At 44.9% G+C, this 26,628-nt stretch overlaps 1 protein-coding gene across 1 annotated transcript in view; it reads right to left on the bottom strand.

Moving 5' to 3' along the window:
* RELL1 (RELT like 1) overlaps positions 1-26,233 on the bottom strand; it is a 59,663-nt gene extending 33,430 nt beyond the window's left edge. The window contains exon 1 of the mRNA XM_024573898.3: positions 26,037-26,233. Within this exon, the coding sequence (XP_024429666.1) occupies positions 26,037-26,124 (88 nt within the window). The 5' untranslated portion in view covers positions 26,125-26,233. The remainder of the gene's footprint in view (positions 1-26,036) is intronic.
* Positions 26,234-26,628: the final 395 nt, after the last annotated feature.

Here is a 26,628-nt window from a genome sequence, read left to right as displayed (position 1 = left end):
AGGCATGAAAGAGATCCCTCCTCACGGCCCTCACAGGGAAACAACTCTGCCAGCCCTGGTCTTGGACTTCTAGCCTCCAGAACTGAGACAATGCATCCCTCTATTTGAAGCCACCCACTCTCCAGTACTTTGTTACAGCAGCTCCGGCAAACTAATATGCTTGGCATGGAGAAGACAGTATCACGAGTTCAGTTTGGGGCATGTGGAGACAGAGGTGAACAGGCGGACATTCAGATGGAAATATCTATTGAGCAACTGGATCTACTGCGCGAGGAAGCAGAAGAAGCGAAGCCAGGGTGCTACCCTAGGACACAAAGGAAGGACTTTCCAGAAGGAATGAGCAGTCAGCTAGGTCAAATGCTGCAAGAGAGAACAACTAAATTAGGAAGGAAATGTCAAATGGTGCAGCCACGATGGAAAAAAAGCATGAAGGTTCCTCAAAAATTAAAAAAAGAACGCCCACATGATCTAACAGCCCCATGTCTGGGTAGTTATCCAAAAGAACTGAAATCGGGACACCTCCAAAGACATCCGCACTCCCACGTCCCGTGGAGCATTATTCAAGGCAGTCAAGTTACGGAAAGAGCCTAAATGCTCATCGGTGAATAAATGGATTCAAACAACGTGGTGTACGCATACAATCAAGTCCTACTATGCCAAGGAAAGAAAGAAATACTGTCACAGGCGACAGCAGGCTGAACCTGGAGGACACTGTGCTGAGTGAAATACGCCAGTCACAGGAGGACACGCCCCGCCTGACTCCACTTCCATGAGGAAGTAAAATGGGCAGGCTTTTAGAAGCAGAGGGTATCATACTGGCTGCCAGGTGCAGGGGAGAAGGAAACGGGAAGCTGTCGTTCCTATGGGCATAAAGTTCCTGTTATGCCAGACGAGGAAGGTCTAGGGACCCGCTGTACAACACTGTCTGCAGCTAACCGTACCGTGCTTTGAGCTTCAAAATTTGGGAAGAGGGTAAATCCCACGTCAGGTGTTCTTACCACAATGAAAAGGAAAAAGAAAGAACCTAAGAAGTACCTTTCTAGAAAAAGAATGGAGAGCTCAGACAAAGGAGGCCACCGAGATGATTCTCAGAACACATGAGAAACCTGTGGTTTCTCACTTAAAATGCAGCTTGTAAATTTTTTAACTTTCCCCTTGCTGTGTTTTACTCCCTATCTGTTTCTCTGTCATTTTTTGAAGTAAACTTGAAATCCTAAAATAAATACGTACATACATATGTAAAATGAATAAACAAATTTTACAAATAAAATAGGAAGGAAAAACAATTCACGGGAGATCCTTGCGGCCTCGGAGGGAGCAGTTTTCAGTACAAGGGAAGGCAAGACTGGAGTCCCTGGGTTCGGGAAGGGACACTGGGCTCAGTCCACTCTTTTCTGGAAGTCACGTAGGAGCACAGAGGGTAGAGGGGCTCACCCTCGGATTGGGGGAAAGAATCTCGTTTGGAGCTTTGTTGTTGTTGTCGTTGTTGAAGTGACTGAAACCGAAGTATTTCTATGAAGAAAGAGCAAAGGGGAGTATCTGAGAGGAAATAGGGAGTGATAATAGCCCTGAGAAAGCCAGAGGAGATGATTATGGATGAAACACTTACTAGAAAAAAAAAAAAAAAAGACACTTGTTCCCAAAGCAGGGGCGATGATTTAGAGTTCTTTGTAGTGGACAGAAGGAGGGTGAGGGAAGAGGGACCCATATGTTCTATTTTCTCTTAACCTATAAGAAGGGATGGACTCTGCTGAGAACTAGGGCAGCCAGGGCAGAAGAGGGCTTGTGGACCCAGTGAGGCTACACAGAGACTGAAGGAATGGGAGAGGCCAGTGAAAGGACTGTGCAAAGGCACTGGGGCACAGCGGAGCTGTGCGCCCCAAGTCTCCAATTGAGCTAACCCATACAGGGAGGGCCATGGAAGCTGGAAAGCCCAGGACAATAAGGGATCAATTATAAGAATCAGATGAAAGCAGGCCAAGCCAGTGTTAAGAAAGGGAACAGTTTGGGGTGAGGTGGTTCCAGAAGCGAGTCAAGTATGGTGTGAGAGTTTATTACTCTTGTTGCTATTCACGATAACTATCGTGTTTATGGAGCATTCATGGACCAGCACTATATCAAGCACTGAATCTTCACAATAAACCTATGACATGGTGGTATTATCCCCATGTTACAGACAGGGAATAGGAGACACAGAGAGGTAAAGCAAGCGTCCCAAGGCAGCCATGCGTGGGTTCACACCAGGCAGTCTGGGTTCTGCCTGCTCGTACACCACTTCCTCCTACCTTCTCAAAGCCTAGGTGTCTGCATATTGCCAAGAACAATTCTGCAACGTCCTCAATTAAATTATAGCAGGAGGGCTGGAGGAAGAGTTAAGGCAAGTTAATGAATTAATAGAGCCATAGGCTTAACCCAAGGAAAAGCTAGCCACATTCCTGAATGTATGTTGAACCTCTGAATCAACTTCCAGGCAACTATTTCGGTTCTCATCTAAAATGCACAGTTGCCACCAGATGCCACCACATCTTGCTTAGGCATGAACTTTCCAGACTGTTGCCAACAGCAAGTCCATAAGCATTAAACACTTCTTTTGAAACCAGAAACATCAGCATTCGTGCTGCCCGTCACTACCAGAGCCAACAAGTAGAGACAGGGACTGAATCTTTATGGACGCTTTATCCAGACGCCAGCAATCTGAGAAGATGGTGGGTTATGCACCCTCAAAAACGTCTTAACACTTCATCTCAAGCCGACTTTTTTTTAAGAAGAAAGGGTAGATGAGAGGTTTGGAGAAAAGGTTAATTGGGTAAGAGTTGCAGTCCACTGTGATTTCCCCAGTACTTCTTCATCTGTTGCTCAGTGATTCTCTATTGCAGGAGGTTCCCTCCCTGGAACACAATGGCTCAGACACCATCTCCATCCCGTGCAGACCTCCTGGGGCACAAGGCTGAATTGCTTGTCAACCTCCTGGAATCTAGTGGTCAAACATTCCTGTACCTGGAATAACAGCTTTCCACATGCATTACTCACTTAAACCTATCAACTATGACTGACGCTAAAATCTTTAACTCTTGCATTCCCCTACCACTTCCTTGTGTTCCCCTACCACTTCATCTGTCCCAGAAACTTCTCTGCTTCACCTTCTCCCACCTACCCACCCCTCAATCTATAGCCAATGGAAATTCTTTTAAAACAACCTACATATTTCTTCCCCAAACTCATTGATAAATGAGTCAACCTCAGAACGCTGGACACATTTGTCTTCTCCACTTAGCCCTGCTGCTGAGGGTTTAGATTGCATGCCCCTGGACCTGGTCCTTTTTCTGGCTCATTAAACCCTTTTTTTAAGAAAAACTTTCAGCTATGAAGGTTTTTGTTTCACAATATGTAAAACAATGCTTGCAACACAACACTACCCAACTACAAATGCCTGTTTAAGGTATATTTCAATTATTTTTTTCCAACAATACCTCAACATTTAGCTACTTTTCTATTAAAATGTAATGTTTGTTTATTCTCTATTTCACAGCTTCAATGATCTCAAACTTCAAAACAATGGGTTCCAATTAGAAGAGTAAGAAGTAGAATATGTTTTGAAAATGCCCGATACCAGAATCCAAAGCCGTATATGGGATGAACTAAAAACTCTACCATTTGTCCACCATCTCTGACCTCCCTCCCAACTCCCGAACCACAGCTCACCTACGCAGACCAGCCTGGGCCACCTCGGCCTCTTCGAACATAAGCCCATCGCCTCATCTCCAGTACCCTGTGCATGCAGCAAGAGCCTTGGCAACAGCAGTTCTCAGCTCTCACCGACGAGGATTCCCTTCCACAACCTTACTAGGGAAAAAACATGTCCAACAAAAGCCAGCGTTTATCAAAAGCCATTGGGTTTTTCCTTGCCCCAGCCAGGCTTCTTTATTTAATCACCTGCACTAGGTTTAGTTAATTAATTCACTGTATTTTGAGGACTCACTACATATGTGAGGTTTGCCAAGGTGCCGTTGAGATGGTCACAAAAGGAGACGTGAGATTAAAAATATTGAAGACAGCAAAGAGCTGAGGAAGAAGTATAAGGAATGGCTAAAAGTCATCCCCCCAAAATCAAAAGCCGTTTTCTAGCTTGATTCCAAGTATTACTTGTATTTCCAACCGACTCCAATGGTGAGAGTGTAACAGAGCGAAAGGTTCAGTCTCCCTGACTCCATCTTATTCAAGCCTGCATTTTTCCCATGACCTTCAGGCAAATAACTCTTGCTATAGATATGCTAATTACTGGAGGAATTCTGCTTGACGCTTGAGTTTTTTGAAAAACAGCCAGGCCCTTGCCAGACAGAAGGTGCCTCTCCTGAAGAGTTGGGGTTATAGGTACGAAATAATGATTGTTTATCAAAAATTTTCAGGACCCTCAGGACCAGATGCACATCAGCAGGGGTCAATGGACCACGAACAAAGAGATGTAAAGATTGCTCCCTCTTCCTTGGATACTGCTGGCACCCGGATGACTGAGTTCATCTGTCACCTCTTGCCCCTCCCATTCCCCTTGCCCTTGACATAAAAGAAACCTGAATTCTGTACTCTCTGACGATGGAATTGAGGAACCTCTAAGGCCCCCATCTTCTCAACTGGGTATCTTCTCAATCAATAAACTTTTCCTTACTCCAAACTCGGACATTTTGAATATTGGCCTTTTGAAGCAGTGGGCACATGGGCTTTGGACTGGTAACAAGAGGAGCTGAGACGAAATGCTGCAGAAATGGCATTCCTCAAACCCAGTGTGCATCGCTTGAGGGTTACTAAAATAACGGGGAAAACGATGGCAATAACCAGAGACTCCAGATAAGGAGACCTTGTGACTTCTCCCAAGCAGCTCTGTTCCAACCAAGGCCAAGAGCACTTTGATGATTCTGATAGCCTTTCTTCCCTTTTTATCTGCAAAGGGTTTGCATTCAGAAGCTAGGGTTTCCCAGCAGAGCGACCCAACAACTCTATGATGGGAAAGGAGCTTGCTTAGTAAGTTGATAACACCCATCAAGTTCGGTTGGAAAAGAACTTTTAGACACAAACATATACACACCCTTTTTTTCTTTTCTTTTCTTTTTTTTTTTTTCTTAGTAAACATTCAAATCACAGTACCCAAGGGCAGTCTATTTTTGGTCTAGATGACTAAGATCACTCAACATGCATTCTCTAAAAGGCTTTTTTCTTTATCCAGCTTTGCTACCTACTACCTCCACATTACTAAACAAGTCACTTTACCTGTCTGGGTTACAATTTGCTCAGCTGAAAATTATGAGCTAGTACTGATGTCCTTTGTGGTTCTCAAAATGCCACAACTTTCCCAACTGTCTACGGCCCCATCCACAGTTCCCTCTGGGTTGATGGGACTGGAGACAAAAACAGAAGCCCACCCTCCGGTGTCCACAAGGCAAGATCCAAAGCTACCTAAAAACAAACTCATTTTCATAGCAAAACTGTAACAAAGTGAAATGCACAGGCTCTCTGACTCCACCTTGTCCAGGACTGCATTGTTCCCATGGCCTTTGGGCTAATACCTCCTGCTTTAAACATGCTAATCTCTCCAGGAATTCCTCTTGGGGCTGGAGATTTTTTGTAAACAGCCCCTCCCATTTTCCCTTCCCTTGGCATAAAAGAAGCCTGAACTCGTGCTTTCTTAAGGTGGATTTGAGGAAGCTCTAAGGCATACACCCTCTCTATGCATAAACCTTTCCTTACTCCAGACTCTGACATTTCCAGTTTCGGCATTTTCGAAGCATTGGGCACATGGTCTTTGGACCGGTAACAAAACCAAATCTGACAGACTCATTGGCAGCAGCGCCAGTCCTGACCCAATGTGAGACTGTTTACAACCTCTGTCCCGCTGAGTTTACTGCATAAACATTGAATATATTTGCCTAGACCCCCTCAGGATTTAGAACACAACCATAAGGGTTTCAGACGGTTACAGCTATGGGTGGCTACTATCGTTGTAGACAACAGGAAATGGAAGTTCAGGAGGGTGTCCATCTGCCCAGGGTCACGCAGTTACAAGCTGTAGAGCCAGGATGAAAATTCAGGCAGACCTTGTTTCAGGACATTACTCACAACCAGACCCACCAGTTCCTGCAGAACGACCTCCTTCATGAGGTTAGCATTTAAATCAATCACCTACACTAACAAAAGAAGAGAAACCAAAGCAAATTCTACAAAAAAACCTTACCCAAATTATTCCTATTTTTCACCGCAGAGATTACCCAAGTCATGGAGCTTTTAGGATCATCCCCCACAGGGCCAGTTACTGAGACACAGTATTTGCCCAGATAAATTTAAAAAGCTTAAAATATATGAAGAGAACAAATGAACTCCTATAAAAATTGGAAAATAATGTAATTCAGCATATAAGTAAGTACTAAATTTTATAGTGAAACTTCAGGCAGCTGCCAACTTCCAAACCCCTCTCAGATAAACAACTGCTAGAGCCCCGCCCTCCCCCACTCCACCACTGTACCCAGGCAGGGAGGGGGCACCCGGGCAGGGCCTGCCTGCTCTACCCACCCCTGACACAGAAGCCCTCCCAATGCATATGGCCATTTACCTTTACGTTGTCACAGTCCTTGAAATGCAACCACAATCCAGGAGCACAGAACTCAGATTCTGGGCAGCCAAGATCACTTTGGGAAGAGATGGAGGCCTAAATAGCTGTCCCAGCAAAACATACGTAAATCAGCAATGCCTGGCCCTGAACCCTGGACTGACAGAGGCATCTGGCTCAGAGGCCCCGTGAAAAAATGCAGCTGTCTGAGGTTTCTGCCAACACCTGGATAAGTTCAGCTGCACCTTGAGTGGTGCCAAAATGGAGAGCTCAGCGCACAAGGAGCACCCCTGGATCTGGAGACGGGCCTTAAGAGTGAGACAGGAAAACTGGGACGTAGCAAGTAGCTAAAGATATCAAAATACTGCCTGTGCCCAGGACAGTTCCTTCCCTTCCCCCATAAATGTGCATTCAACCAGCTTTTGTTAGAACTAATATAACCAAATGCAGTAAGTAAACTTTGATCAGAGCCTGGTTCAAAATTTTAAACAATAATAAAAATCCTAAGCAGCTACAAAGGATATTGAGGACAATCAAGGAAACGAGGTTAGGCAGAATCAAAGACTTGTTTATTTTCTTAGGTATAATAATGGCATTGTGGTGATGCAGAGGAAGGCAATCCCACGAGATGCACAGTAAATGTACTTACGGGTGAAATGCCTGCAACTTGATTTGAACTAGTTCAGCAAAGAAAGTAGGTAGACAGACAAACGGGTAGGGTGAGAAAGCAAATATGGCAAAATGCTGAACTCTAAGTGGTTAACATACAGGTGTCTATTTACTATTCCTTCAACTTTTCTGTCATGAAAGTTCACAAAGTCTTACCTTATCATTCTTTTTCAATACCCTTTGTGGGAGCCTTATAATCATTTTTAATGGGAAAATGCATTTTAATTTCCAAACCAATTACTCAATAAGGAATGTTTGAAGCACAACCCATACTTAAGCTGCGGTTTCTTTGTGTTCCTTTGGAGTTCAGAAGGGAAGTAACTAATGTGATCACGGGAAAAAAAGGAACTTCACATTAGGTCTCAAAAGAAAAGTTGAAATTTTTTTTGTTGTTGTAGTTCTCAAGAGAACAAGCATTCTTTACAGACAGGAAATTGGAGAACAACTGGAACCACTCCTGATAACTACCAGAACAAAGGAATGAAATTAGGGTGATGTCAAAGATACTTAAAAATAATGATGGAAACTTTAAATATTTACCATCATAGGTGGGTCAAACCAACGTTGCAGAGTCAGAGAAAGTTCCCAGCATTCTCCACAACTGTCCCAGATTCAGCATTTGAAGTGATGCCTTACGACCACAGCTCCCTGACCAAACACCATCCCCTGTGGACACCGAAGGACTACACACAGACAGAAGCTACTGCCCCACAGCTGCTCCTTGGGAGGGGATGATTAACTTTCGGATCCCTGTGTTCTGAGAAGCCAAGGATCTCAACTTCTGGACCCGTCCTGAACCTTCCAGAGGATCTCAAACGATGGTTTCCTTTCAGAAGACAAGAGAAGGTTCATCTGACTGGCCTCACCCCAGACCAGAGAAAGGTCAGCTCACCAGTATCTGCACTGGGACACAGCCAGGGAGCCACCAACCACACCTCTAAGGCAAAAAAGGCTGAGGAGCCCCCCAGTAGAGCCCAAGCAGGAAGATACATCATGGGGTCCGCAGAGAGGGGTGTGAGCCAGGGGCTGCAGGGACCAGGAGAGCTGAGAACCCACCTGAATCTCCCCCTTTCTCTTTTCCCGTTCTCCTTCCCCTTCCTCCCCACCTCTCCCTTCTCTCGTCATTTTTAGTGTGGACCATTTGAGGAATTTTTTTTTTTTTAATCTTTACTTACTGACCACACTAAGTCTCTAGGGAAGGGGCTGGGTAGCTGGAGAACAGACGTGGAGTGAGACTTTAACTGTGGATCTTTCTGTACCGTGCAAATTGTTAAGTTATGGCTATTCAAGAAAGAAATGGGAGTTTCAAAAAGTCATTTGTTTGAAATGACCTTAAAGCAACAAAACTTCAGAAATCTAATATTCACTTTAGATTCTTTTCAAAAGGTGGTATGTTGTGAAGAATGAGTTGCTACATTAAAATAATTGTACAGCAGAATTTACCCAGTGTTTGCAGTGTGGCAGGCACTGTTCTGGCTCCTTCATGTATAATCTCATTTCACTTCCACAACATCCGCAGCCTAGGTCCTCTCGTTACCCCCACCTGCAGACGAGGAAAACGAAGCACCCGGGATGCAGTGACAAGCCCTAACGTGAGGCAAAGTAACCCCAAGCCTCGCGCTCTTAGCCACGTTATCTAAACAGTGACTGTAGGAGCAGAGGTGGCCTGCTCCCCTTCGATCTAGTGAGTGGCACATGCCTCACGGTAAACAGGGGGGTTAAACCAGCACCAACTGGCCACAGGGCTGGGCTGGAGCCCAGGTCCACATCTACCCACTCTAGTGCCTTTAAACCCTAAAAAGCTGCCTCTCTTCATATGGCCCTAATGTGTATGATAAACACTGGAATCTGCATGCATTCTTAACGTAAAAATCATCATGAAAAATGATTCAAGTCAGGTAGAGCAAGATGAACTTTGTATTGACTTTATTTTAAAAAATAAAAAACCTCAGCAGGATAAATTTTCCCATTATTAATTTAACTACTAAAGCAAAAGGTCACTCTAAAGTATAACTTTATTTAACCCCTCCAGAATTATTATGAAGATAAAAGGAAGACACTTTTCTGTCTATGGAAAAAGCATCTCACCCACAAGTATATGTTTTCACATTATTACTCACAAGTGCGGTACTTGGGAGCAATTCAATAGAAGCCACAAACATAATTTGTACTAATCATGTTAACTACATAATATCTGAATATCTTTCAGAAGGAAGGAAAGACAAGGAAAGGGAGGAAAAACAGGAGGAAAATGTTCAATCACACCATTAGCTAGAGACACCATGCAAGATATGAAAGTTCCCACCTAGATGCCACTCAATACTTTCACATTCATTATTTTGTCTGAAACCTCTCAATCCCAAGGAAGTAGCCAAGAGGGTGGATGAGATCTCACTTTTTGCAAATAAATCAGTGGCCAGGCAGAAGAACCAAAACTCAGAGCTGCCGACCTCTTCCCCACCAATGTCTCTACAACACACGTCACTCGGGCATTCTGCGGGCAACTAAATGCAGCCCGGAATTCACAGGAAAGTCCCCGCTCATGCCAAACTTGCCCGTTTCCCCAAGCACAGGGGAGGATGTCCTGTGTTTGTGCCTCTAATCTCTATCACAGTTCCGGGAACACACCGGGAGCACCTCAGACGTTTGCTACTTTGACCCTGTGAAAGCGGATGCCAACCTGCAGGAAGGGCCTCCAGTTATTGACCAGGCGTCCACTCTCACTGTGACTTGATGAGCAGTTTTAAGATACTGTTTGGTAGGACAGAACGTCCAATGTACTTACATGCCCATATGCCAAATGCCAACAGTTTTTAAAAACACAAATTATTTTTCAAAGCTGATAAACCCCACACGCTTGTCGGGTAAGCCCTTCCCAAAAGATGTAAGTGTACCGACAAGCCCCTGTGCTCATCCAAATCAACAGCAGATTTCAGTTAGCAAAGGTGCGTGTGAAGACCACAAATAGCAGCACATTCTTAAAACCAGCTTTGGGAACGGCCCTCCGCTGGATTTCCACAGGACACCATCACATTCCAAAAATCTGCCAAGTCCTACAGGAACGAAGTTGACCTACCCTCACCAAAGGCACTGCCCTCTTTCCACGGGGTTGATTCCTAACATCTGTTCATGCACATTCCTCGCAAGAAGAGGTCATGTAGGGAGTAGGTTAGAAATTATTTAAACTATGGGAAGAAGCTAAACAGCAGGTGCCAGAATAAAACCACCAAGTGGGAAGGGGTCAGGCCCAGATGGCCTGTTTCAGGTAGAAACAGCAAAACCGGGTGCCAAAGTTGCAGGGTTCCCTTAGAAACCAGTGACTCTCTGGAGCGTCACAGAGAGAGAGCTGGCGCAGAGGACCTGACCTCAGGGAGCTAGGTCCCTAGTTTCTGGGTACAACTCACCCCCGCTGGAGTTGGAGTCCAGCCAAGTAATTTCCACAGGACATTAGACAACACAAATCAACCACATGGGACCAAGATGGGGTGTTACTGAGCCCGCTAGAGCTCAGCAAGGCCTTCGGCATTGGCCCCAAAGGGTTAACCCTTCCTACATCCAAGGCCTCTGCGAAGTTCAGCTCACTACTGTACCACCAACTGCTAATAGCAGCGAAACTGCACTGAGTGCTTATTTACGTGCCTGGCATTTTTACTGGAGTTATCTTTTTTAAAATCACCACAACTCTTAGATAGGTGCTATTACTAAACCCATTTTAAAAATGGGGACATCAAAGAACAAAGTACTGAAGCCAAGGTCGCTCATCTGGGAAACAGCCAGCAATTGAACCGAGGTCTGTTGCAATCAGGGCTCAAGCTCTGAACCCAAGCTGCACCCTAGAAAGGAGAGGAGGCCAAAGCGAAAGCCATCTTTCTTTTGGCGGCGCTGTTCATTTAACTCAGTTCCCAGCTGTGAGACTTCCGGCAGGTCAGTGAACTGCCCTGTACCTCAGTTTCCTCACCTCGAAAATGAAGATAACAGTGGAATTCTTTCTGAGTCTGAAGTCAGAGGACCTGGGGTCAGTCTACCCGAGTGTCTAGCACAGAGTGGGTGCTCAGTAAATGTTGGCTGTGATTGTCACCATGGTCCATGACCGCTGTCAGCAGTACAAGTGCCAACACTGATCTCACAGAGCAAACAGCTCAGCTGAGGATGCCACACCAACAAGCAAAGGACGGTGAGCCCCGTGAGCCACACTGGAGGGGGCAGTGTGAACTATAGAGGACAGAATAATTCCATCAGCCTGGAGGTGGGGGGCAGCTGCCACAACCATGCTCCCACACAGGGACTCAAGCCCAGCAGTTTCTCTTTCTTCCAGGAACAGGAAGGGGATGCGGATTAAACAAAACCTGCGAAAGTCCTAAACACAGGGCTTCCCCGTTAGTCACAGGTGAAGTCAGGCAGGACTCCTGCAAGACAGGCACGAGGTGCGCCTTCTGGGAATATGGGAACTGGAAAACAATGATGACTAAGTGTGGAGTTCCCTGGTTCTCCCACCCCCGTGAGGTCCGCTATCGCCAAGCTTCCACTAGCACTGTTAGAGAAAGCGCAAAGTAAAGGAGCGGCTGGGACAGAAAATAAGGAACCCTTCAGAAACGGCAAGCAAAGGAACGATTAAACAGAATAGGAAAACCCTAGACGTAGAGAGGTTGATTTTAAGGGGAAGAAATGAACGTGGAAGTCACTGGCATAAAATTCAGCTAACAGTTTTGACATTCAGTCAAGTTCCACGAAGTGGGATTAGCTACAGCTCATCTCTAGTTGAGTTACAGTCTTGAGTAGAAAATCTATGGGTATCACTGCTCATCTAATTCACTACTAAATCTAGAATGACAGAATGGTTTTTCCCAGTGAGTCAATTATTGGGAAGAGAAGGTGCATTTAAGTTATCTTCTCTCCAAGTCTATTTATCTTTTTTTTTTTGGCAATTTTAAAAAAGAAAATCTCACTAGCATTTAATAAGGAGCAAAATCAAAAGGCCATCCTGATTTGCATTTAACACTGTTGAAACTGTTCATTACTTCTTGGAAATCTCGAACTTCCCTTTGGCTTAAAAAAAATAGAAACAATATGTATGAAGGAATCAGATTTGCCATATCCCTTTGTCCAAAATGATCTCACTTGTTAATGAAAAATGTTAAGTGAATAGATAAATATAAAACAGGAATTTGAGCTACCATGATCTCAGTTTTATTGGAGAAAAAGATACCAAAATGATTACACTAGCTATCTCTGAGTGGTAAGGTTATAAATTGCAGTTCAACCTAATAGTAATATTAACGCTGTTGGCACAAACCAGAATACTGGAAATCCCTTAGTAAGGAGACTGCCTATGACTGCAATCCACAGTATTTGCATACCAGATACGTGCACTGACGGGAGGCAGAGTCGATGCTATGAAATCTTGGGTGCACACCACAGAAGACAAGAGTCAAAGAAAACCACAGAGTGATAAACTTCTACTTTATTACACTGCACAACACAATGTAAACACATAGACAATAGGCCACTAACCTGACAATTTCTTTTCTTTCCCACTACATTTTTTAAATGCCTTTGAGTCTTTATCTAAATAGTAAAACACTACAATTTCAAAGAGATTATTCCAGGCACAAGTTTCAATGTTGTGAGTTGCTTTTTTTCCCCAATAGGAAACACTTGACTGTTTCATTTTTCCAAGAACCAATTCTCTATCACCAACTGGGTGTCCTCCAGTTCAATTCAATTCTGACACTAACTACCAGGACGGACCCCACAGGTTGAAGGAATCAGCCCCAGAAGACTGCCCCCCTCCAGATGCCAGCTGCAAAGAGAGCCCCAGATCTCCCTCAGGTTGGACCCTCTGCTATAATGACTCACAGAACCCAGGGAAGTGCTATACTTAGGAGAACTTACAAGTCAAGAGAGGCCAAATAGAAGAGATGCATACGGCGAAGTAAGGGGGAGGCACAGAGCCTCCATGCTCTCTCTAGACACACTGCCCTCCCAGCACACCCACGTGTTCACCAATCCAGCTCCCTCCACATCCTTGTTCCAGAGTTTGCATGGAAGTTTCATTAGGCAGGCAAGCTTGACTAAGTCATTGGTCATTATGAGCAATTAGTCCAGTCTCCAGCCCCTCTCCCCTTCCCAAGTATCAGGGCTGAGCTGAAAGTTCCAACCCTCTAATCCAGCAACAGGCCCCATCCTGAAGCTATCTGGAGGCCCACCCAGGGTCATCCATTAGCATGAACTCAGCCATGGTCTAAACAGGCTCCCTATGAATAACATATAACCCTACCACTCAGGAAACACTAAGGGCTTCTGCAGTTCTGTTCCAGGAACCACGGACAAAGACAAAATACGTATACTTTTTATTATACCACATGGACTCAAAGTCAAGAGTCTTTACTAATTTACATGTCAAGATGCAATGCTGAACAGTGTGGGGAAGATCAGCTGTTATCACAGGGTTCAAGCAAAAGAGTTCTCTTTCCCTCCTTTAAATCTCCCCCTCCAGGCCTGCCCCCTGCCCCCTCACACAGACACAAAAACACGCCGAATCTACTTTCTGTGTAATTATTTCCATAATATGTAGGAACCTAACGTATACCAAATTATTTTCAAGGGGGTTATTTCTCCTCCGTCAAATAGGGTCACATTATAAGAAATGGAGGGACTAAGAAAACAAACCTGCCCGAAATGACAGAGATGGAGCCCTTACCCAAGCAGGGTTTTGTAAGTTGCCCCAGTGCTGATTTGCATGTTTTATTTAAAAACACTGCACTGGACATTGATAGTGTCAGGGTTCACAGCCAGTCACCCCAAGATGTACTTCCACTGTATGTGGATTGTTCTGAGCCAAGCGCAACTTTAGCAAAGGGCTCAGGAGAAACTTCTGCCTCTCCTTTGACTACCTGGAAAAACTTGAATTAGGGGCCTTGTCCATAATAAGAGATTATCAGAAATAACTTCTTCTGACCTGTCTGTAGGGCAAAGCAAACTTCTGTTTACTAAACATCTGCCCTTCTCAACATTCTGCAGGAACCCTTTGAAGCCTCCGAGGTGCATCCACACTCCCCTCATTCAGGATGTCTAATATACCGCCACCCCCCTTTCTAATTCTGAACCCCTCGTGCATGTGGGATCTCTGGCTCTCTCATGTATGGGAGTTCCCATACATGTGTATGTATTAAATTTGGTTATTTTTCTGTAGTTAATCTGTCTCATGTCTATTTGATTATGAGACCAGCCAAAAGAACCTTGAGGGCAGGGGAAAATTTTCTTCCTCTCCCACAATGGCCAACACTGCCCTTGTGGACGAAAGAGAAAGGGATTCTATGAAGAATAGCCTCTCAAGCTGGTCTGATCATAAACTCCTAACTGGGCGGGGCATGGTGGGTAGTCAGGCTCCAGGTCTACAACTTCTCTAATGGAAGGTTCTAAGCCAGCCCTGTCTACTGTTGTGCATCCAGGTTGACACACTTTGGAAATGATAGCAGTAATACCCCTCCAAAGGAGTATTAATCCTCGAGAGAGCACATAATCTTGTTAACCATCCTGTGATTCAATCCTCACTTTGCTTTCTCCAATCATCCTTACATCCATCCCCGCTTTGATTTCAAATGCATAAAATAAACTGAAAAACTGTTATTCTCCCAAGCATTTGAGATCTTGCTCCCCAGCACATGTCCTCAGTTTAGCTCAAGTAAGCTCATAAAAATTCTCTGCAGATTTGAACCCTTCTTACATCAACACCCTGCTCACCAGCAGAGGGTAGAACTTGAACAATAAGGCTAAAAAATGGAAATATATAAGTTTGCTAAAAATAAATGTTTACCGATGAATTCAGGAATAAAGTTGATTTGAACAATTCCAAAGAATTTACTCTAACATAAGAAAAATAAGGAGTTAGCCAGCTTTTCCCATTAATGAACACTTCTTGGCCTTCACACCATCAAGATTATACACTACACTTACTTCATGATTCCAATTTCCCAGCATTTCTTAAACTTTGAAAAATTATTTCTAGCTACATACTACAGGTGTTATATTAAGCCTATACACTTACACAGTTCAGATTTGTATTACTTACAAAGGGTTATATTATTTGTTTGATCCTCCAAACAACTGAAGTGTTATAAAGAACAGCTCTTATCTTCCTTCTTGCTCTCTCCAGAGGAGAAAATAGGAAGAGTATAGTATCTCAACTGCCTTGATGAAATTATGAGGCCAGGTCTCAAACTCAGGTCTTTCCAAGCTCACATCAGAGGCTTCCATTACATCACAAAGCCTGAGTACCCCTTCTGCCCCCCCATTTACTCCACCCCATCCTTGGTCCCCACACCCACACAGTAAAGTGCATAGTTCCAGGAGCTCCCCAGCGGAGCCTCAGCCTCTGCTCTGCAGTCTACACTTGGTCTGCAATGACTTTGCCTTTTTTACCTCCCTTAACACCTTTGCGTAGGCTGTTCCCTTTCCCTACACTGCCTTTAAGGTCCATTTAAAATGCCGAGTCTCCCCAGTCAGGGGTGTCCAACCCGCGGCCCATGGGCCGTATGCAGCTCAGGATGGCTATGGAGGCAGCCCAGCACAAAATCGTAAGTTTATTTAAAACATTATGAGATTGTTTTTGGTTTTCGTTAGTATTTGTGTATTTAATGTGAGGCCCAAGACAACCCTTCTTCCAGTGAGGCCCAGAGACGCCAAAAGGTTGAACAACCGTGGGGGTTATTAAGGCTTTAGTGTCTCCTCTGGGATCCCATGCAGCACTTTGCCTGTACGTCCCTGATAATACCAAACACACTCTCCATTATTCCATAATGGTCTGTATTCCTAGTTTACCTTCCCTTCGCAATCACAAGTTTGTGAGGACAGAAACCACGTCTGTTGTTCATTTTACATACCCTCTGCAACACCCAGCAGTGTTGGCTCAGTGAGGGCTCAAGTAAGGCCCTCAGTTTTAAATACACTACACACTGTGTGTGAGAAATACCAATACGTTTTATCTGCGAAGACTCCTATGACACCGACTCGGCGTTTATGCACGGGAAATGAGCTTCCCCTTCCAAACCCGGCTTCTTGGCTCTATCGCCTAGCTATAAGCAATGCCCAAGGCCTCTTTTTTCCTGCCAGTGGTTGTTTTGTGTCTTGCCTTTAATAGAGGGGGGAGGAGGATGGAAAGAATTAAGGAAGCAGCAAAAACATTCAGGCCGTACAAGCATATAGCACAAACATGCAAAGAAAAGTGAAGGAACGCCTGTTCATTAACCATCTGCCACTTCACCAATGCCAGGAAATTCCGGGCTGCTGTTTTTTATAATGTGAATAATTCACATGATTGTGTTGGAGACTTCCAGCTACGAAGAGCTGTTGGGACATTTGAAAATTATTGTTGCTGAGTTCTACTGTGAGACAGAAAGCCCAGTGAATTCTTCAAATCTCCACCCCCGGCAGGAATCTCAGAAAATCACTTTCTGTTTGAATACATGCATGGGGAAGAAGCCCTGGTATGTTACGGGTACTGGAAAGAATCTCTTTGTTTTTAACCTTACCTATCTGACACTTAACCTTTCCTATGTGACACTTTATGTACAGGTCCTTTACAAATCTTCTAGAGATTTACACTCGGCTAAACTCACCTGGCCAGTCAAGAAGAGTACTATCATACGCTGTCTTATTTGTGTCTGTTCAAGAAACTGGAATCTGTTTTCCCCTAATATCTACCTTATGCCACACTTTTACAGAACTCATTTATAAAGCTAATGCCATGTAAATTGAATTACTCCCTTCAAATATTTACTCTAAAAGCAAATAAACAGCCCATGAAGAATTCCTTGGACAACCGACCATTTTCTACTTAAAACAAAATCTACATTCCATTTATAAGATGCCTTGCTTTTCTCCGTAGGTAGGTGGACCTATAATTGTTTTTAAATTTTTTAAAAAAGTAAGATAATAATACAAAACTTCCCTTTTGCTGGCGGCACCGAGCACGGATTACATGCAATTTCACATAACATAAAGAATACTTGAGAGCCGTGACCATATGCCTGGCTTTGGCTCCTCCTCGTCTGCAACTTGAGTGAGACAAACTTCTCTTCATCTTGGCTATTTTCCTATAAGTCTCAGTTTCCTCATCTCTACAGAGAATATGGCAACCTGCTCCTCACAGTGGCTGCAAGAAGTAAATCTGATCAAGCAATCAAATATCTGAGCATGTCTTCTGTGTGTGGGGTGTGGCCTCAGGAGCTCTAGTTGGACCCAACACAGTGGAAACAATTGCCTACAATTATGTTAAATGACATGGAATGGATGCAACATGCATCCATGGACTCCAAGGGGGATAAAATCAGTGAAAATACCTAGGAAAGGTTTACTGGAAGTGTTACCCTCAATTTCAGCTTGAAGGATGGTGGAGAACAGAATGTGGATAGCCCACAAGGAGGGCAGGGATTTCCAGATTAAAATAACCCTCCTACTTTCTCCATCTCTTATCTCCCCTACTCACCTCATCCTTAGGCAGCATCACCTGGGCCTGTACCAGACCAAAGTAAATATTCCAGTCCCTTCTCAGACCTAATGACTCAAACACACTTGGGTGGGGCCCAGTGACCTGAGTTTTAACTGCCCTCTAGTTAATTCTGAAGCACGCTCAAGGCTGGGAACCACTGCTAGAGTTTTGCTTGCTCTCATGTCCTCTCTTCTGTGACCTCTGGTTCGCTTCAGCTGACTAACAACAACATTTTTACAAGTTTAAACTTCATTTCCTCCAGAAAGTCTTGCTCAACTGGACTCTCATCCCGCCCCCAGCTGCAGGTGAGGTACTCTGGCCCTGGGCCACACTTTCCTAATTGAGGTGCCAGTGACACTTTATCACGATTGTTTGTCTAATCATCTTCCCCAATAACCTGTTAACTCCTTAAAGGCAGGACTGAGTCTGTTTGGTTCACATCCCTTTTCCACAAGGTCTTGCCCACAGTTAGGCAGTTTACTAATATTTGCTGAATTAATAAATAAATCAGAAACTTAGCCCATGAAACAAAGGTATAAAAGAAAGGTATAAAATATGAAATATGATATATACACAATTAATAGGTACCGGTTGTAGAAACACAACTGAATTTAGTTTGTCTATGGAAAGAGCTTCACGAATGAATACAGGTTTTGAACACCTTTGCACTGAAAATTTTTACTAACACTTCCAAACGTATCAATGTCCCACCACACTCACCCGATAAAGGCAGTACTCGCTTGTTTTTTATCGTCATTCTTTTATCTCTGTGACCAGATTTTCCACCTCGAGTTTGGAGCAATATGGCCCCCAGGCTGGCAGACAAGGCAGCCTCTCATCAAGTTGGGAAGTGGGGCGGAGAGGAGACCGCAGCTAAGATTCATGGGTGAACGTTGGAAAGCCTAACTCTTTGCTTCATTATAAAGAAAAAGCCTCGGGCCGAGTCAGAACACCTGGATTCCAGCTTTTGCTTCCTTCCTTCCTTCCAGCATTTAAATATCTGGTCTGTTCTGGGTCCTGTGCTTGGATCTGAGCCTTGGACAGTGACCAAAACGCATTATGTGGCCCTCCCCCACCCCAAACATAACGGTCTGCTTCACTGCTTCTGCTGCTGCAGACGATGGCTTCGCCCACCTTCCCAGGCCACTGATCCTCTCAGGTTCAGTTTCCCCATCTGGAAAGACAGGGATTAACTACAAATTGACCCCCAACTCCCCTCTAACTCTAAAAGTATACAATTAAAAACAACTAGTCTCAGAAATTAGTCAGCCAAAGTCATTCTTCTCAGGGCCTGCACGCCCCAGATCCAGAGTTGAGAAAGCGGACCCTGGAGCACAGGGACCAAGGGCAAACCTAGACATAAGAGCTTTGCCAGAAAGCTGGGTTCACTTCAAAGAAGGGTCAGCTCGGACACAAAGGGAAGAGTCCTAGGCAGAGTAAGGAAACCCGCTGGAATCTAGGATTTGCTAACTCAGCTTTCTCCCCAAGGGAATAAGAAGCTTTGGAGAGATTATGTAGGTCCCTTCCAGCCCTAAGGCTACAGGATTCTATTTCGCATTCTAATTTCTGTTTTTTTCGAGCACCACCAACAATGAACTCTGCCACTATCTATAGGGAGACAGCATCAGACACCCAGGTTAAGGGCTTCGATCCACAAGGCTGCCTCCCATCCCACACACTTCAGATGCCACCTGTGCTTCTGACCAATGGGCTATAGATCGCAAGCTCCAAAGACCCCCTCTTCGGGTTTGATTAATTTGCTAGAGGGCCTCACAGAACCCAGAGAAACATCTCACATATTAAACTGCTGGTTCATTATAAAACTCCATAACTCAGGAACAGCCAGATGGAAGAGATGCATAGGTATGAGAAAAGGGCAAGGAGCTTCTACACTCTCCTGGGCACAGGCACCGCTCTCCCTCAGCTCCACGTGTTCACCGTCCTGGGAGCACATCATATCTTGTCCAAGAGTTCTTCCAGAGCTTGCTCTGCAGCCTCAGGCCCCTCCCTCTCCCGCCCCCCCCCCCCCCGCCCGCCATGCAGAAGTGGGCGGGGCGGGACGGGGGCGTGGCTGAAAGGGCCCACTTTCACTTTCAGGTACCACCCTTAAGTCACTCCTTAGCATAATCAAAAATCATGCCAATAAGGTAATTACATCAAACCTTATGGGAAAACTGTCAAAATTGTGTGGCTAAACCTATAGATGAACTGGCTAGAGATACACGAATCGGTGAAGATTCCAAAATTCTTCCCCCAAAAAGTGTCCCATGAAGGTAATGGTTCCTTTCTTTTTTTCTTTCTCTCCTTCCTTGCCCAATTTCAGTATCTAAATGGCTCAGTCCTACATATCCCCTGCATCCCAAGAGAGTTCCCTGCCGAGCCCACTGGTCCCTATTCCTCCCCTTCCCCTGGGGCCTGGGGCAACTACCCAACAAAGCCTTCTGAAAGCCCTGTGCCCAGTACACACCACCTTTAGCATCCAGGGCTCAAGAGGAAAATCCCATCCGACAGCTGTGGCAGGTTCGTAAATGGTTAGTTAGTATTTGGCTAAGGACAGAATGCTAATAATATACTTTTTTTAACACTTACTACATGCCAAACATTGTGCTTTGCATGTTTTATCTCCATCCAAGTACTAACCAGGCCCAACCCCGCTTAACTTCTGAGATCGGGCAAGATCAGGCACATCCAGGGCAGTATGGCAGTAGACCTTGCATATGGTTATCTCAAAACAACAATCCATGAGGCAACTCTGCCATATTTCTCCATAATATAGATAAAGAAAGTGATTTAAAGATTCTTTTTTCCCTCTGTATCATAGGCGGTTCTGCACAGAGGTGTGTGAACAAAATAGGAGAGTCAGGGAGAGCTGGCAGCTGCTTGGGATCCTGGGATGAGCGAAGACAAGAGAGCGGGCCTTGGGACATCTCAAAGGGGTTATAGAGAACCAGTTCCCCAAGTTCAAACAGTTTGGCAAAAGGATCCTCACGGTGAGATGACTGGGCACAGAAACTCAGTTTGCCTGGGGTATCTGCCACCCTCTACCCATTCCTCCCTCCCCAAAAAGTCCCTTGGGTGGATTCCACTTCTTTTCTCCCTCACAAAGAGAACTGTGTCAATAACCGGCAGAAGAGAAATCTGGCCAAATTCCTCCATCGAGTGTCTATGACAATGGCCACCCATCCCTAAAGCCACCAAGAATAAACAGAACTTCAGCTTTTCCCACATAGCTTATCTTATTAGATTCCACACTATGATACCAAAACAGTGCTTCTTTTTGTGAAGCGCCACTCATTTACGGAGTCCTTTTGTCCATAGGGTACTTCACTATTTTGGGCAGTTTTACATTTGGCTGCCCACAGAGAAGAAAATATGAGTCATGAAAGAGGAAACTCGGGACCATGATCCCTTATCTGAAAACCTGGGGTTCAGACGTGCCTCGAAATTCCGACTGTGATTCTAGAAAAGTAACGCAATGTATTTAGCACACATTATGTAACACTCGGAAATCAAACTCATTAATATAACTGCAACAAACATTAGCAATATTCATACAGAGATAAATATATACTATGGAATCTCACATTGGTTCAGATTAGGGTTTACCACCAACAGAACATGCAAAAAGCCTCAAAACAATTTTTGAATTTTCAGATTTCAGAATTGTCCATGAAGGATTATAGACATAGGCAAATGCTCAGGTATTTTTTTTTTTAAATAGTCATCACACTACTAATCAAAACCATACAAGTTAAAACAATCAGGGTACCGATTTTTACACTAGAAGTTAGCAAGTACATTTTTCAGAGAAAATGCCAACGTGTTAACAGTGAGTCATTTAACTGTTGCTTTGAGAGCGTAAACTGGGACACCCTGCAGGTCACTAACACCGATGTCCTCAGTGCCTCAATACCATGAAGACCTTTGACCCCCAAAATGCCGTTTCAGGAACTCCTTTCCTGGGAAGTCATTGATATCTAGACAAAGCTTTGTGCATAGATGGCCACTGAAATAATGAGTTTTAAAATTCATTTGGAAATAATTAGCAACAACTGAAATATCCTAAAATGGGGGCACAATGAGGTAAAATGCAGTGAATCCATAAGATAGAATATGATGAAGCTCAAAAAATATCAAATTTTTTGAGCATAGGAAAATGGAGAAACCTTCATGTAGAACATTAAGTGAAAAATGCAAGACACAAAATTATATTTGCATGGTCCTATCCCAATAAAATAGAGAGAGAGAGACACTAGACCAGAATGAAACAGACTAACAGTGGCGAGTACCTTGGAGTAACGAGATCCGCTTTTCCCCAAACTTTAAATCTTGTGGGGAATTTTCCAAAAATGCCAAGAGCACTGTATTTTAGCTGAGGGAAAATGGGAAAAGAAGATTTGGTGGCTTACCTCCCAGGCGATGGCAGCAAACTTCTGAATCTGAGGTGTCACTCTGGGCTTTTAAATATTCACAATGAACCGACCATTCAAGACCATCACGACCTCCAGAATGAAAACCTTATAGTATTAGTGGTATGCATTTACTAGAGAGTTTGGTTCACATTATAATGTCATCCCAGCCTGATGGCCACTTTGGGGAGGAAATACAAAAGAAAAAAATACACAGGATAAAAGATACATGCCACTTTGCCATTTGCGAAGACCTTTCAGTGACAATAGCTCGTTTGATCCCGACTAGCAGCCAGTAAGGCAGGCGAAGACGGGAGTTGGCACATGCCCGTTTCACAGGGAAGAGAGTGGAGGCAGACAGCCGCACTCCCGAAAGTGGCAGGGGCTCTTCTTGACCTTTGACTTCAAGTCCAGGACTCTGAATGTGATGCTCTTTCTGCTATATCTTGCCATTACCCTTTGTGATTCTTTATAAATATCTTAGAATAAAAAGAAATTTCTCACTCAAAAGAAAAAAGAGTGATTCAGTAATATAATAAAAACAGGCTTTAGAATTGAATAGATCTGACCAAGGTCAAAATCCAAATTTGAGTGACCTTTTCTTTTTTCTTTTTTTTTAATTTTATTTTTAAAGTAAAGTTTACCTTCAATATTATTTTGTATTAGTTTGATGTGTACAGCAAAGGAAATAGACAACTATATATTTTATTGAGTGACTTTTTCAAGCTAACTTCTCAGAAACTCAATTTTTTCATCTATTAGGAAAAAAGAATATTGAAATTATTCCAGTATGTATTACAGGACAGATTGGGATAAGAATTAAATGACCTGAGTACATGACCAGAGCCAGCCACAAAGCAGGTATAATACACATTGCATTCCTTTCTTCAAAAAGAGTAGAGTATCTATTATGAACTCACTCCAAATCCCAGCTATAGTCCTTGGTGGCCACACCACACTCCTTATTCCACCTGCTTCCCGCAGGCCATCCAATCTTTACCAGTTACTGAAGTAAGTGCCCTAAAATAATTAGAAACCACTCAACGTAACAGTTTTAAACAATGACAATTTAAACTATTTTGTCAGTTTTAAATAATTTCTCAATATATAATTAAACTTCAACTTCAGAGCCAAACAATTCTTTAAAAAGTAACAATAAATTTTTTTGCTCCTATCACCCCGGGCCTTTTGAGCCTCTCATTCAAATTCAACTACTGAAACTCCCAAATAGACTGTTTGATTAATGTCTTTGGGGTGGGGTGGGGGTGGGGGGAAAGAGAGGGAATGACAAACACTTCTCAAATTTTTCATTTCCTCTTTAAATTAAACTTGGACTTGGAAGTCCAAGCTTCAAGGGGTGCCTTCTCAAAATTCTGTCTACTGATTACGTTTGATGTGGATGTACATCTGGGTAGCTATCTGGCCAAAGGAGAACCAGAATTTAATAAAGCTTATCTTTGGCATCTAAATGAGGAGTCAGGAGGTTGGATGGCAGCCCACAGAGCCCAGGGAGAGAGCACTTCTTATTCACCAGCCCCTGGACCTTTGCCGCCCATCCCTTACTAGAAGGCTGTGCCCACTGTCACATAGAGAAACAAATAAGCCCAGGGGTTGAGTAACCAGAGAACTTAAGGACACACATAAGCCAAGAGGTGAAAAATCATCCCTTCTGCTGCTTGTGGGATAGAGTTTCAAATGCTGTACTGAGAGACAGAAATTTAATGAGATTCTCCTATTAGGCAGGAAGTGAGAGACATGGCCACTACCCACTATGAAGTTATCTGTTCTACTTTCTCCTGCTTCCCATCTTCTCATAACCTCATGCTTACAATTTTTTGTCTTAAACTCTCTGTCTTAGAATCTCAACAGGACTGCCCAGGCTGATTTCTGCTCTGTTTTCTCACTCGGGAGCAGTGGGTACAGTGGAAAGAGAATGAATGAACTTTGGAATTAAGCGGGCTAGGTTATCAAAGATAAAGATACTTGTAAAGATACACATACACACAAGTACACACACACACACACACCCCTCCTAGTGGTTCTGCTTCTCTGATTAAATGCAGGCTGATAGACCAGCTACGTGATGTTAGACCCATTGTTTAACCACTCCGGGCCTCAGCTGCCTCACTGGAAGTCAGAACTTCCTAGGATTATGAGAAATAAGTGTAAAGATGCATATGAAGTACCCAACTCGAAACTCGGCACATAGCAGGTACTCAACATTACTTCCCACTTCTTTCTCCCTACCTCCCTAACACTCTCTACAAACATTAACACTGTCTTAGATTCCATTGGGTAACCGGTGTTGACAGGTCTCAAGTCACCCTGACATGTTTATACTCTGGATTCTTTCCTTTTGAGACACCTTATTCTTCTAAAGTGTTCCATTTCATTAAAAGAGAGAGAGAGAGATTACCATGCAGTTAGATGAGAGTTTTCTTCATTCTAGTCCCGAGAGCTGGTGCGGCTCAGAGACCCAAGGGAACACAAACTTACTCTAGGGACAGTTTTCTCTGGTTGATGGAGGATTACATGCAGCATGTGCTGAATTTTACTCCCAGGTTAAGCTCTTCAAATTCTGGAGCAACTGACTTTGTATCTCTAACTACTGTCTACAGCCTCGGGTCCAGTTTGAACCTGGTAACGCACTGACATGTCTCAGCAATGAAGCACAGGCTGAAACCCAAAATCTCCCACCCAATAATCATGTCACTAGCTGCCATCTCCCCGGGGAGGATGGCTGGAGGAAATACGTGTCTGCTAATAAAGGCTCAGGAGATATATGTGTCATTCTGTTTCCTTCCTAACATGTTCTGTTTTCTATGAAAAAGTGAAAGCCAAAGTGAAGAATGGTGTATGTTTTTATGGGGGAGATAGCCACAGTTGGAAGACTTGCAGACGCTTATTATTTGGACCTGAAGAGGAGCTGCTCAGGCTTAGGATGGCTTGCTGACCTAAAATTCCAGGTTGTGGTGACCCCAACTGGCCAAGAAGGTATATATTTACTATTTTTTTTTAACTACTCGGTAAGGTGGCAGTTAAGAGGGGGAATGGTGGTAAGGAATCCCTGGTGCCTACAGTTATAAAAACAAGAGTTTGAGACAGGACTTCCATAAAATTTACACACCCTCTTTGATTTCAATGAAAAATTCCTGCTCTAAATTCATCATTGGAGATGACACTTTATCAACTCAGCTGGTGGCTTCCTGCTCAGACCACATTAGGTTCCTTTTGTGGTGACAGGACTCGACTAAGAAAAAAAATGCAAGTTTACAAACAAGCCTTCCCTTTTTCCAAGCCTGATTCACACAGGATATGCGAGAAGAAATCTGAAATTCCCAACCTGTTACAAGACTCCATTCACCACTAAAATAAATTAAAACTTGGAAAGTAAAGAAATTGAAATTCCCCAAGGTTTTAAACTATAAAGCCGGGGGGGGGGGGGGGGGCGGTTGCGGCGACAGCGCCAGTGCACCCGGTCCCCTGTGTCACGATCTTCCGCTCGCCGGGCCTTTGAGGACAAGGGCCGCACAAAAGGGGTTGGCAGGGCTCCGAGGTGCCGAGCGGAAGCGCACCTGAGGCTGCAAGACCTGGCTGGATCCCCACACCCCGGACAGCTCAGAGGTGGGGGCGGGGGTAACAGGTCCTCCGAGAAGCCAGCGAGCACAGTGAAGGCGGGAGCCCCGCAGGCGGGAAGGGAGGGATCAGAGCCGTCGCGAAGCTCCGCGAACTCCCGGGCCACCCCTGGACAGCTCGCAGTTCAGAGCCCGCATCCCGCCACTGGCCTGGGACCACAGCTGTGCGGGGCGCAGTGGGGCTGCAGTCTCTATACCTAGCCTTCTCCTACGAGCCCCGGCGCTAACGGGGAACTCACCCGGGGCCACGAGCGGCAAACTCACGGCGCCTCCCACAAAGACAGCAGCGGTGAGGACGGCGGATCCCGGGAGTCCCCGCGAAGCCATCGCCAGGTCCCTTCGCCCTCCTCCCCGCCCCGGGCCGCCGCGTCCAGAGCTCTGGCAGACGACACAGCTCTGGAGGTGGCGGGAGGACAGAGTGGTTAAGCTCTGCCCCAGCGCGCGGCAACCCCGCCCCGCTGCGAACCCCACCCCACCCCGGACCCTCCCCTACAGTCCCACCCACCTCGGCTCCGCCCCGCCTCTCGGCGCCAAGCCCCGGGCTCCTCCTGACTTCGCGAAAGGCCCACTTGGCCCTGCCCCTGGGCCGCCCACCCCCGCCTGGCCCCGCCCCCCCTCCCCGCCGGCTTTCTTTCCCAGTCCGGGCACAGCTTCAACCGCCGGGATTGGGCCAGGGCCCCGCCCCTCATTCCCCGCCCACACAGGCCCGGCCCCGCCTCTTCTCGACGAGCGGCTTCCCTTCCGAGTCCGGCTTCACCGGCTGCTGGGAGTGTTGCCCCGGGGCGGGAGCACAGTGGGCTTGTCTACCCTGGCCTTAGTACCGAACGGACG

This window comes from Desmodus rotundus, chromosome 4, assembly GCF_022682495.2.
Source record: "Desmodus rotundus isolate HL8 chromosome 4, HLdesRot8A.1, whole genome shotgun sequence".
Taxonomy (NCBI): domain Eukaryota; kingdom Metazoa; phylum Chordata; class Mammalia; order Chiroptera; family Phyllostomidae; genus Desmodus; species Desmodus rotundus.
The sequence above is the reverse complement of the archived record's forward strand: the minus strand, read 5'-3'. Positions and strand labels throughout refer to the sequence as shown.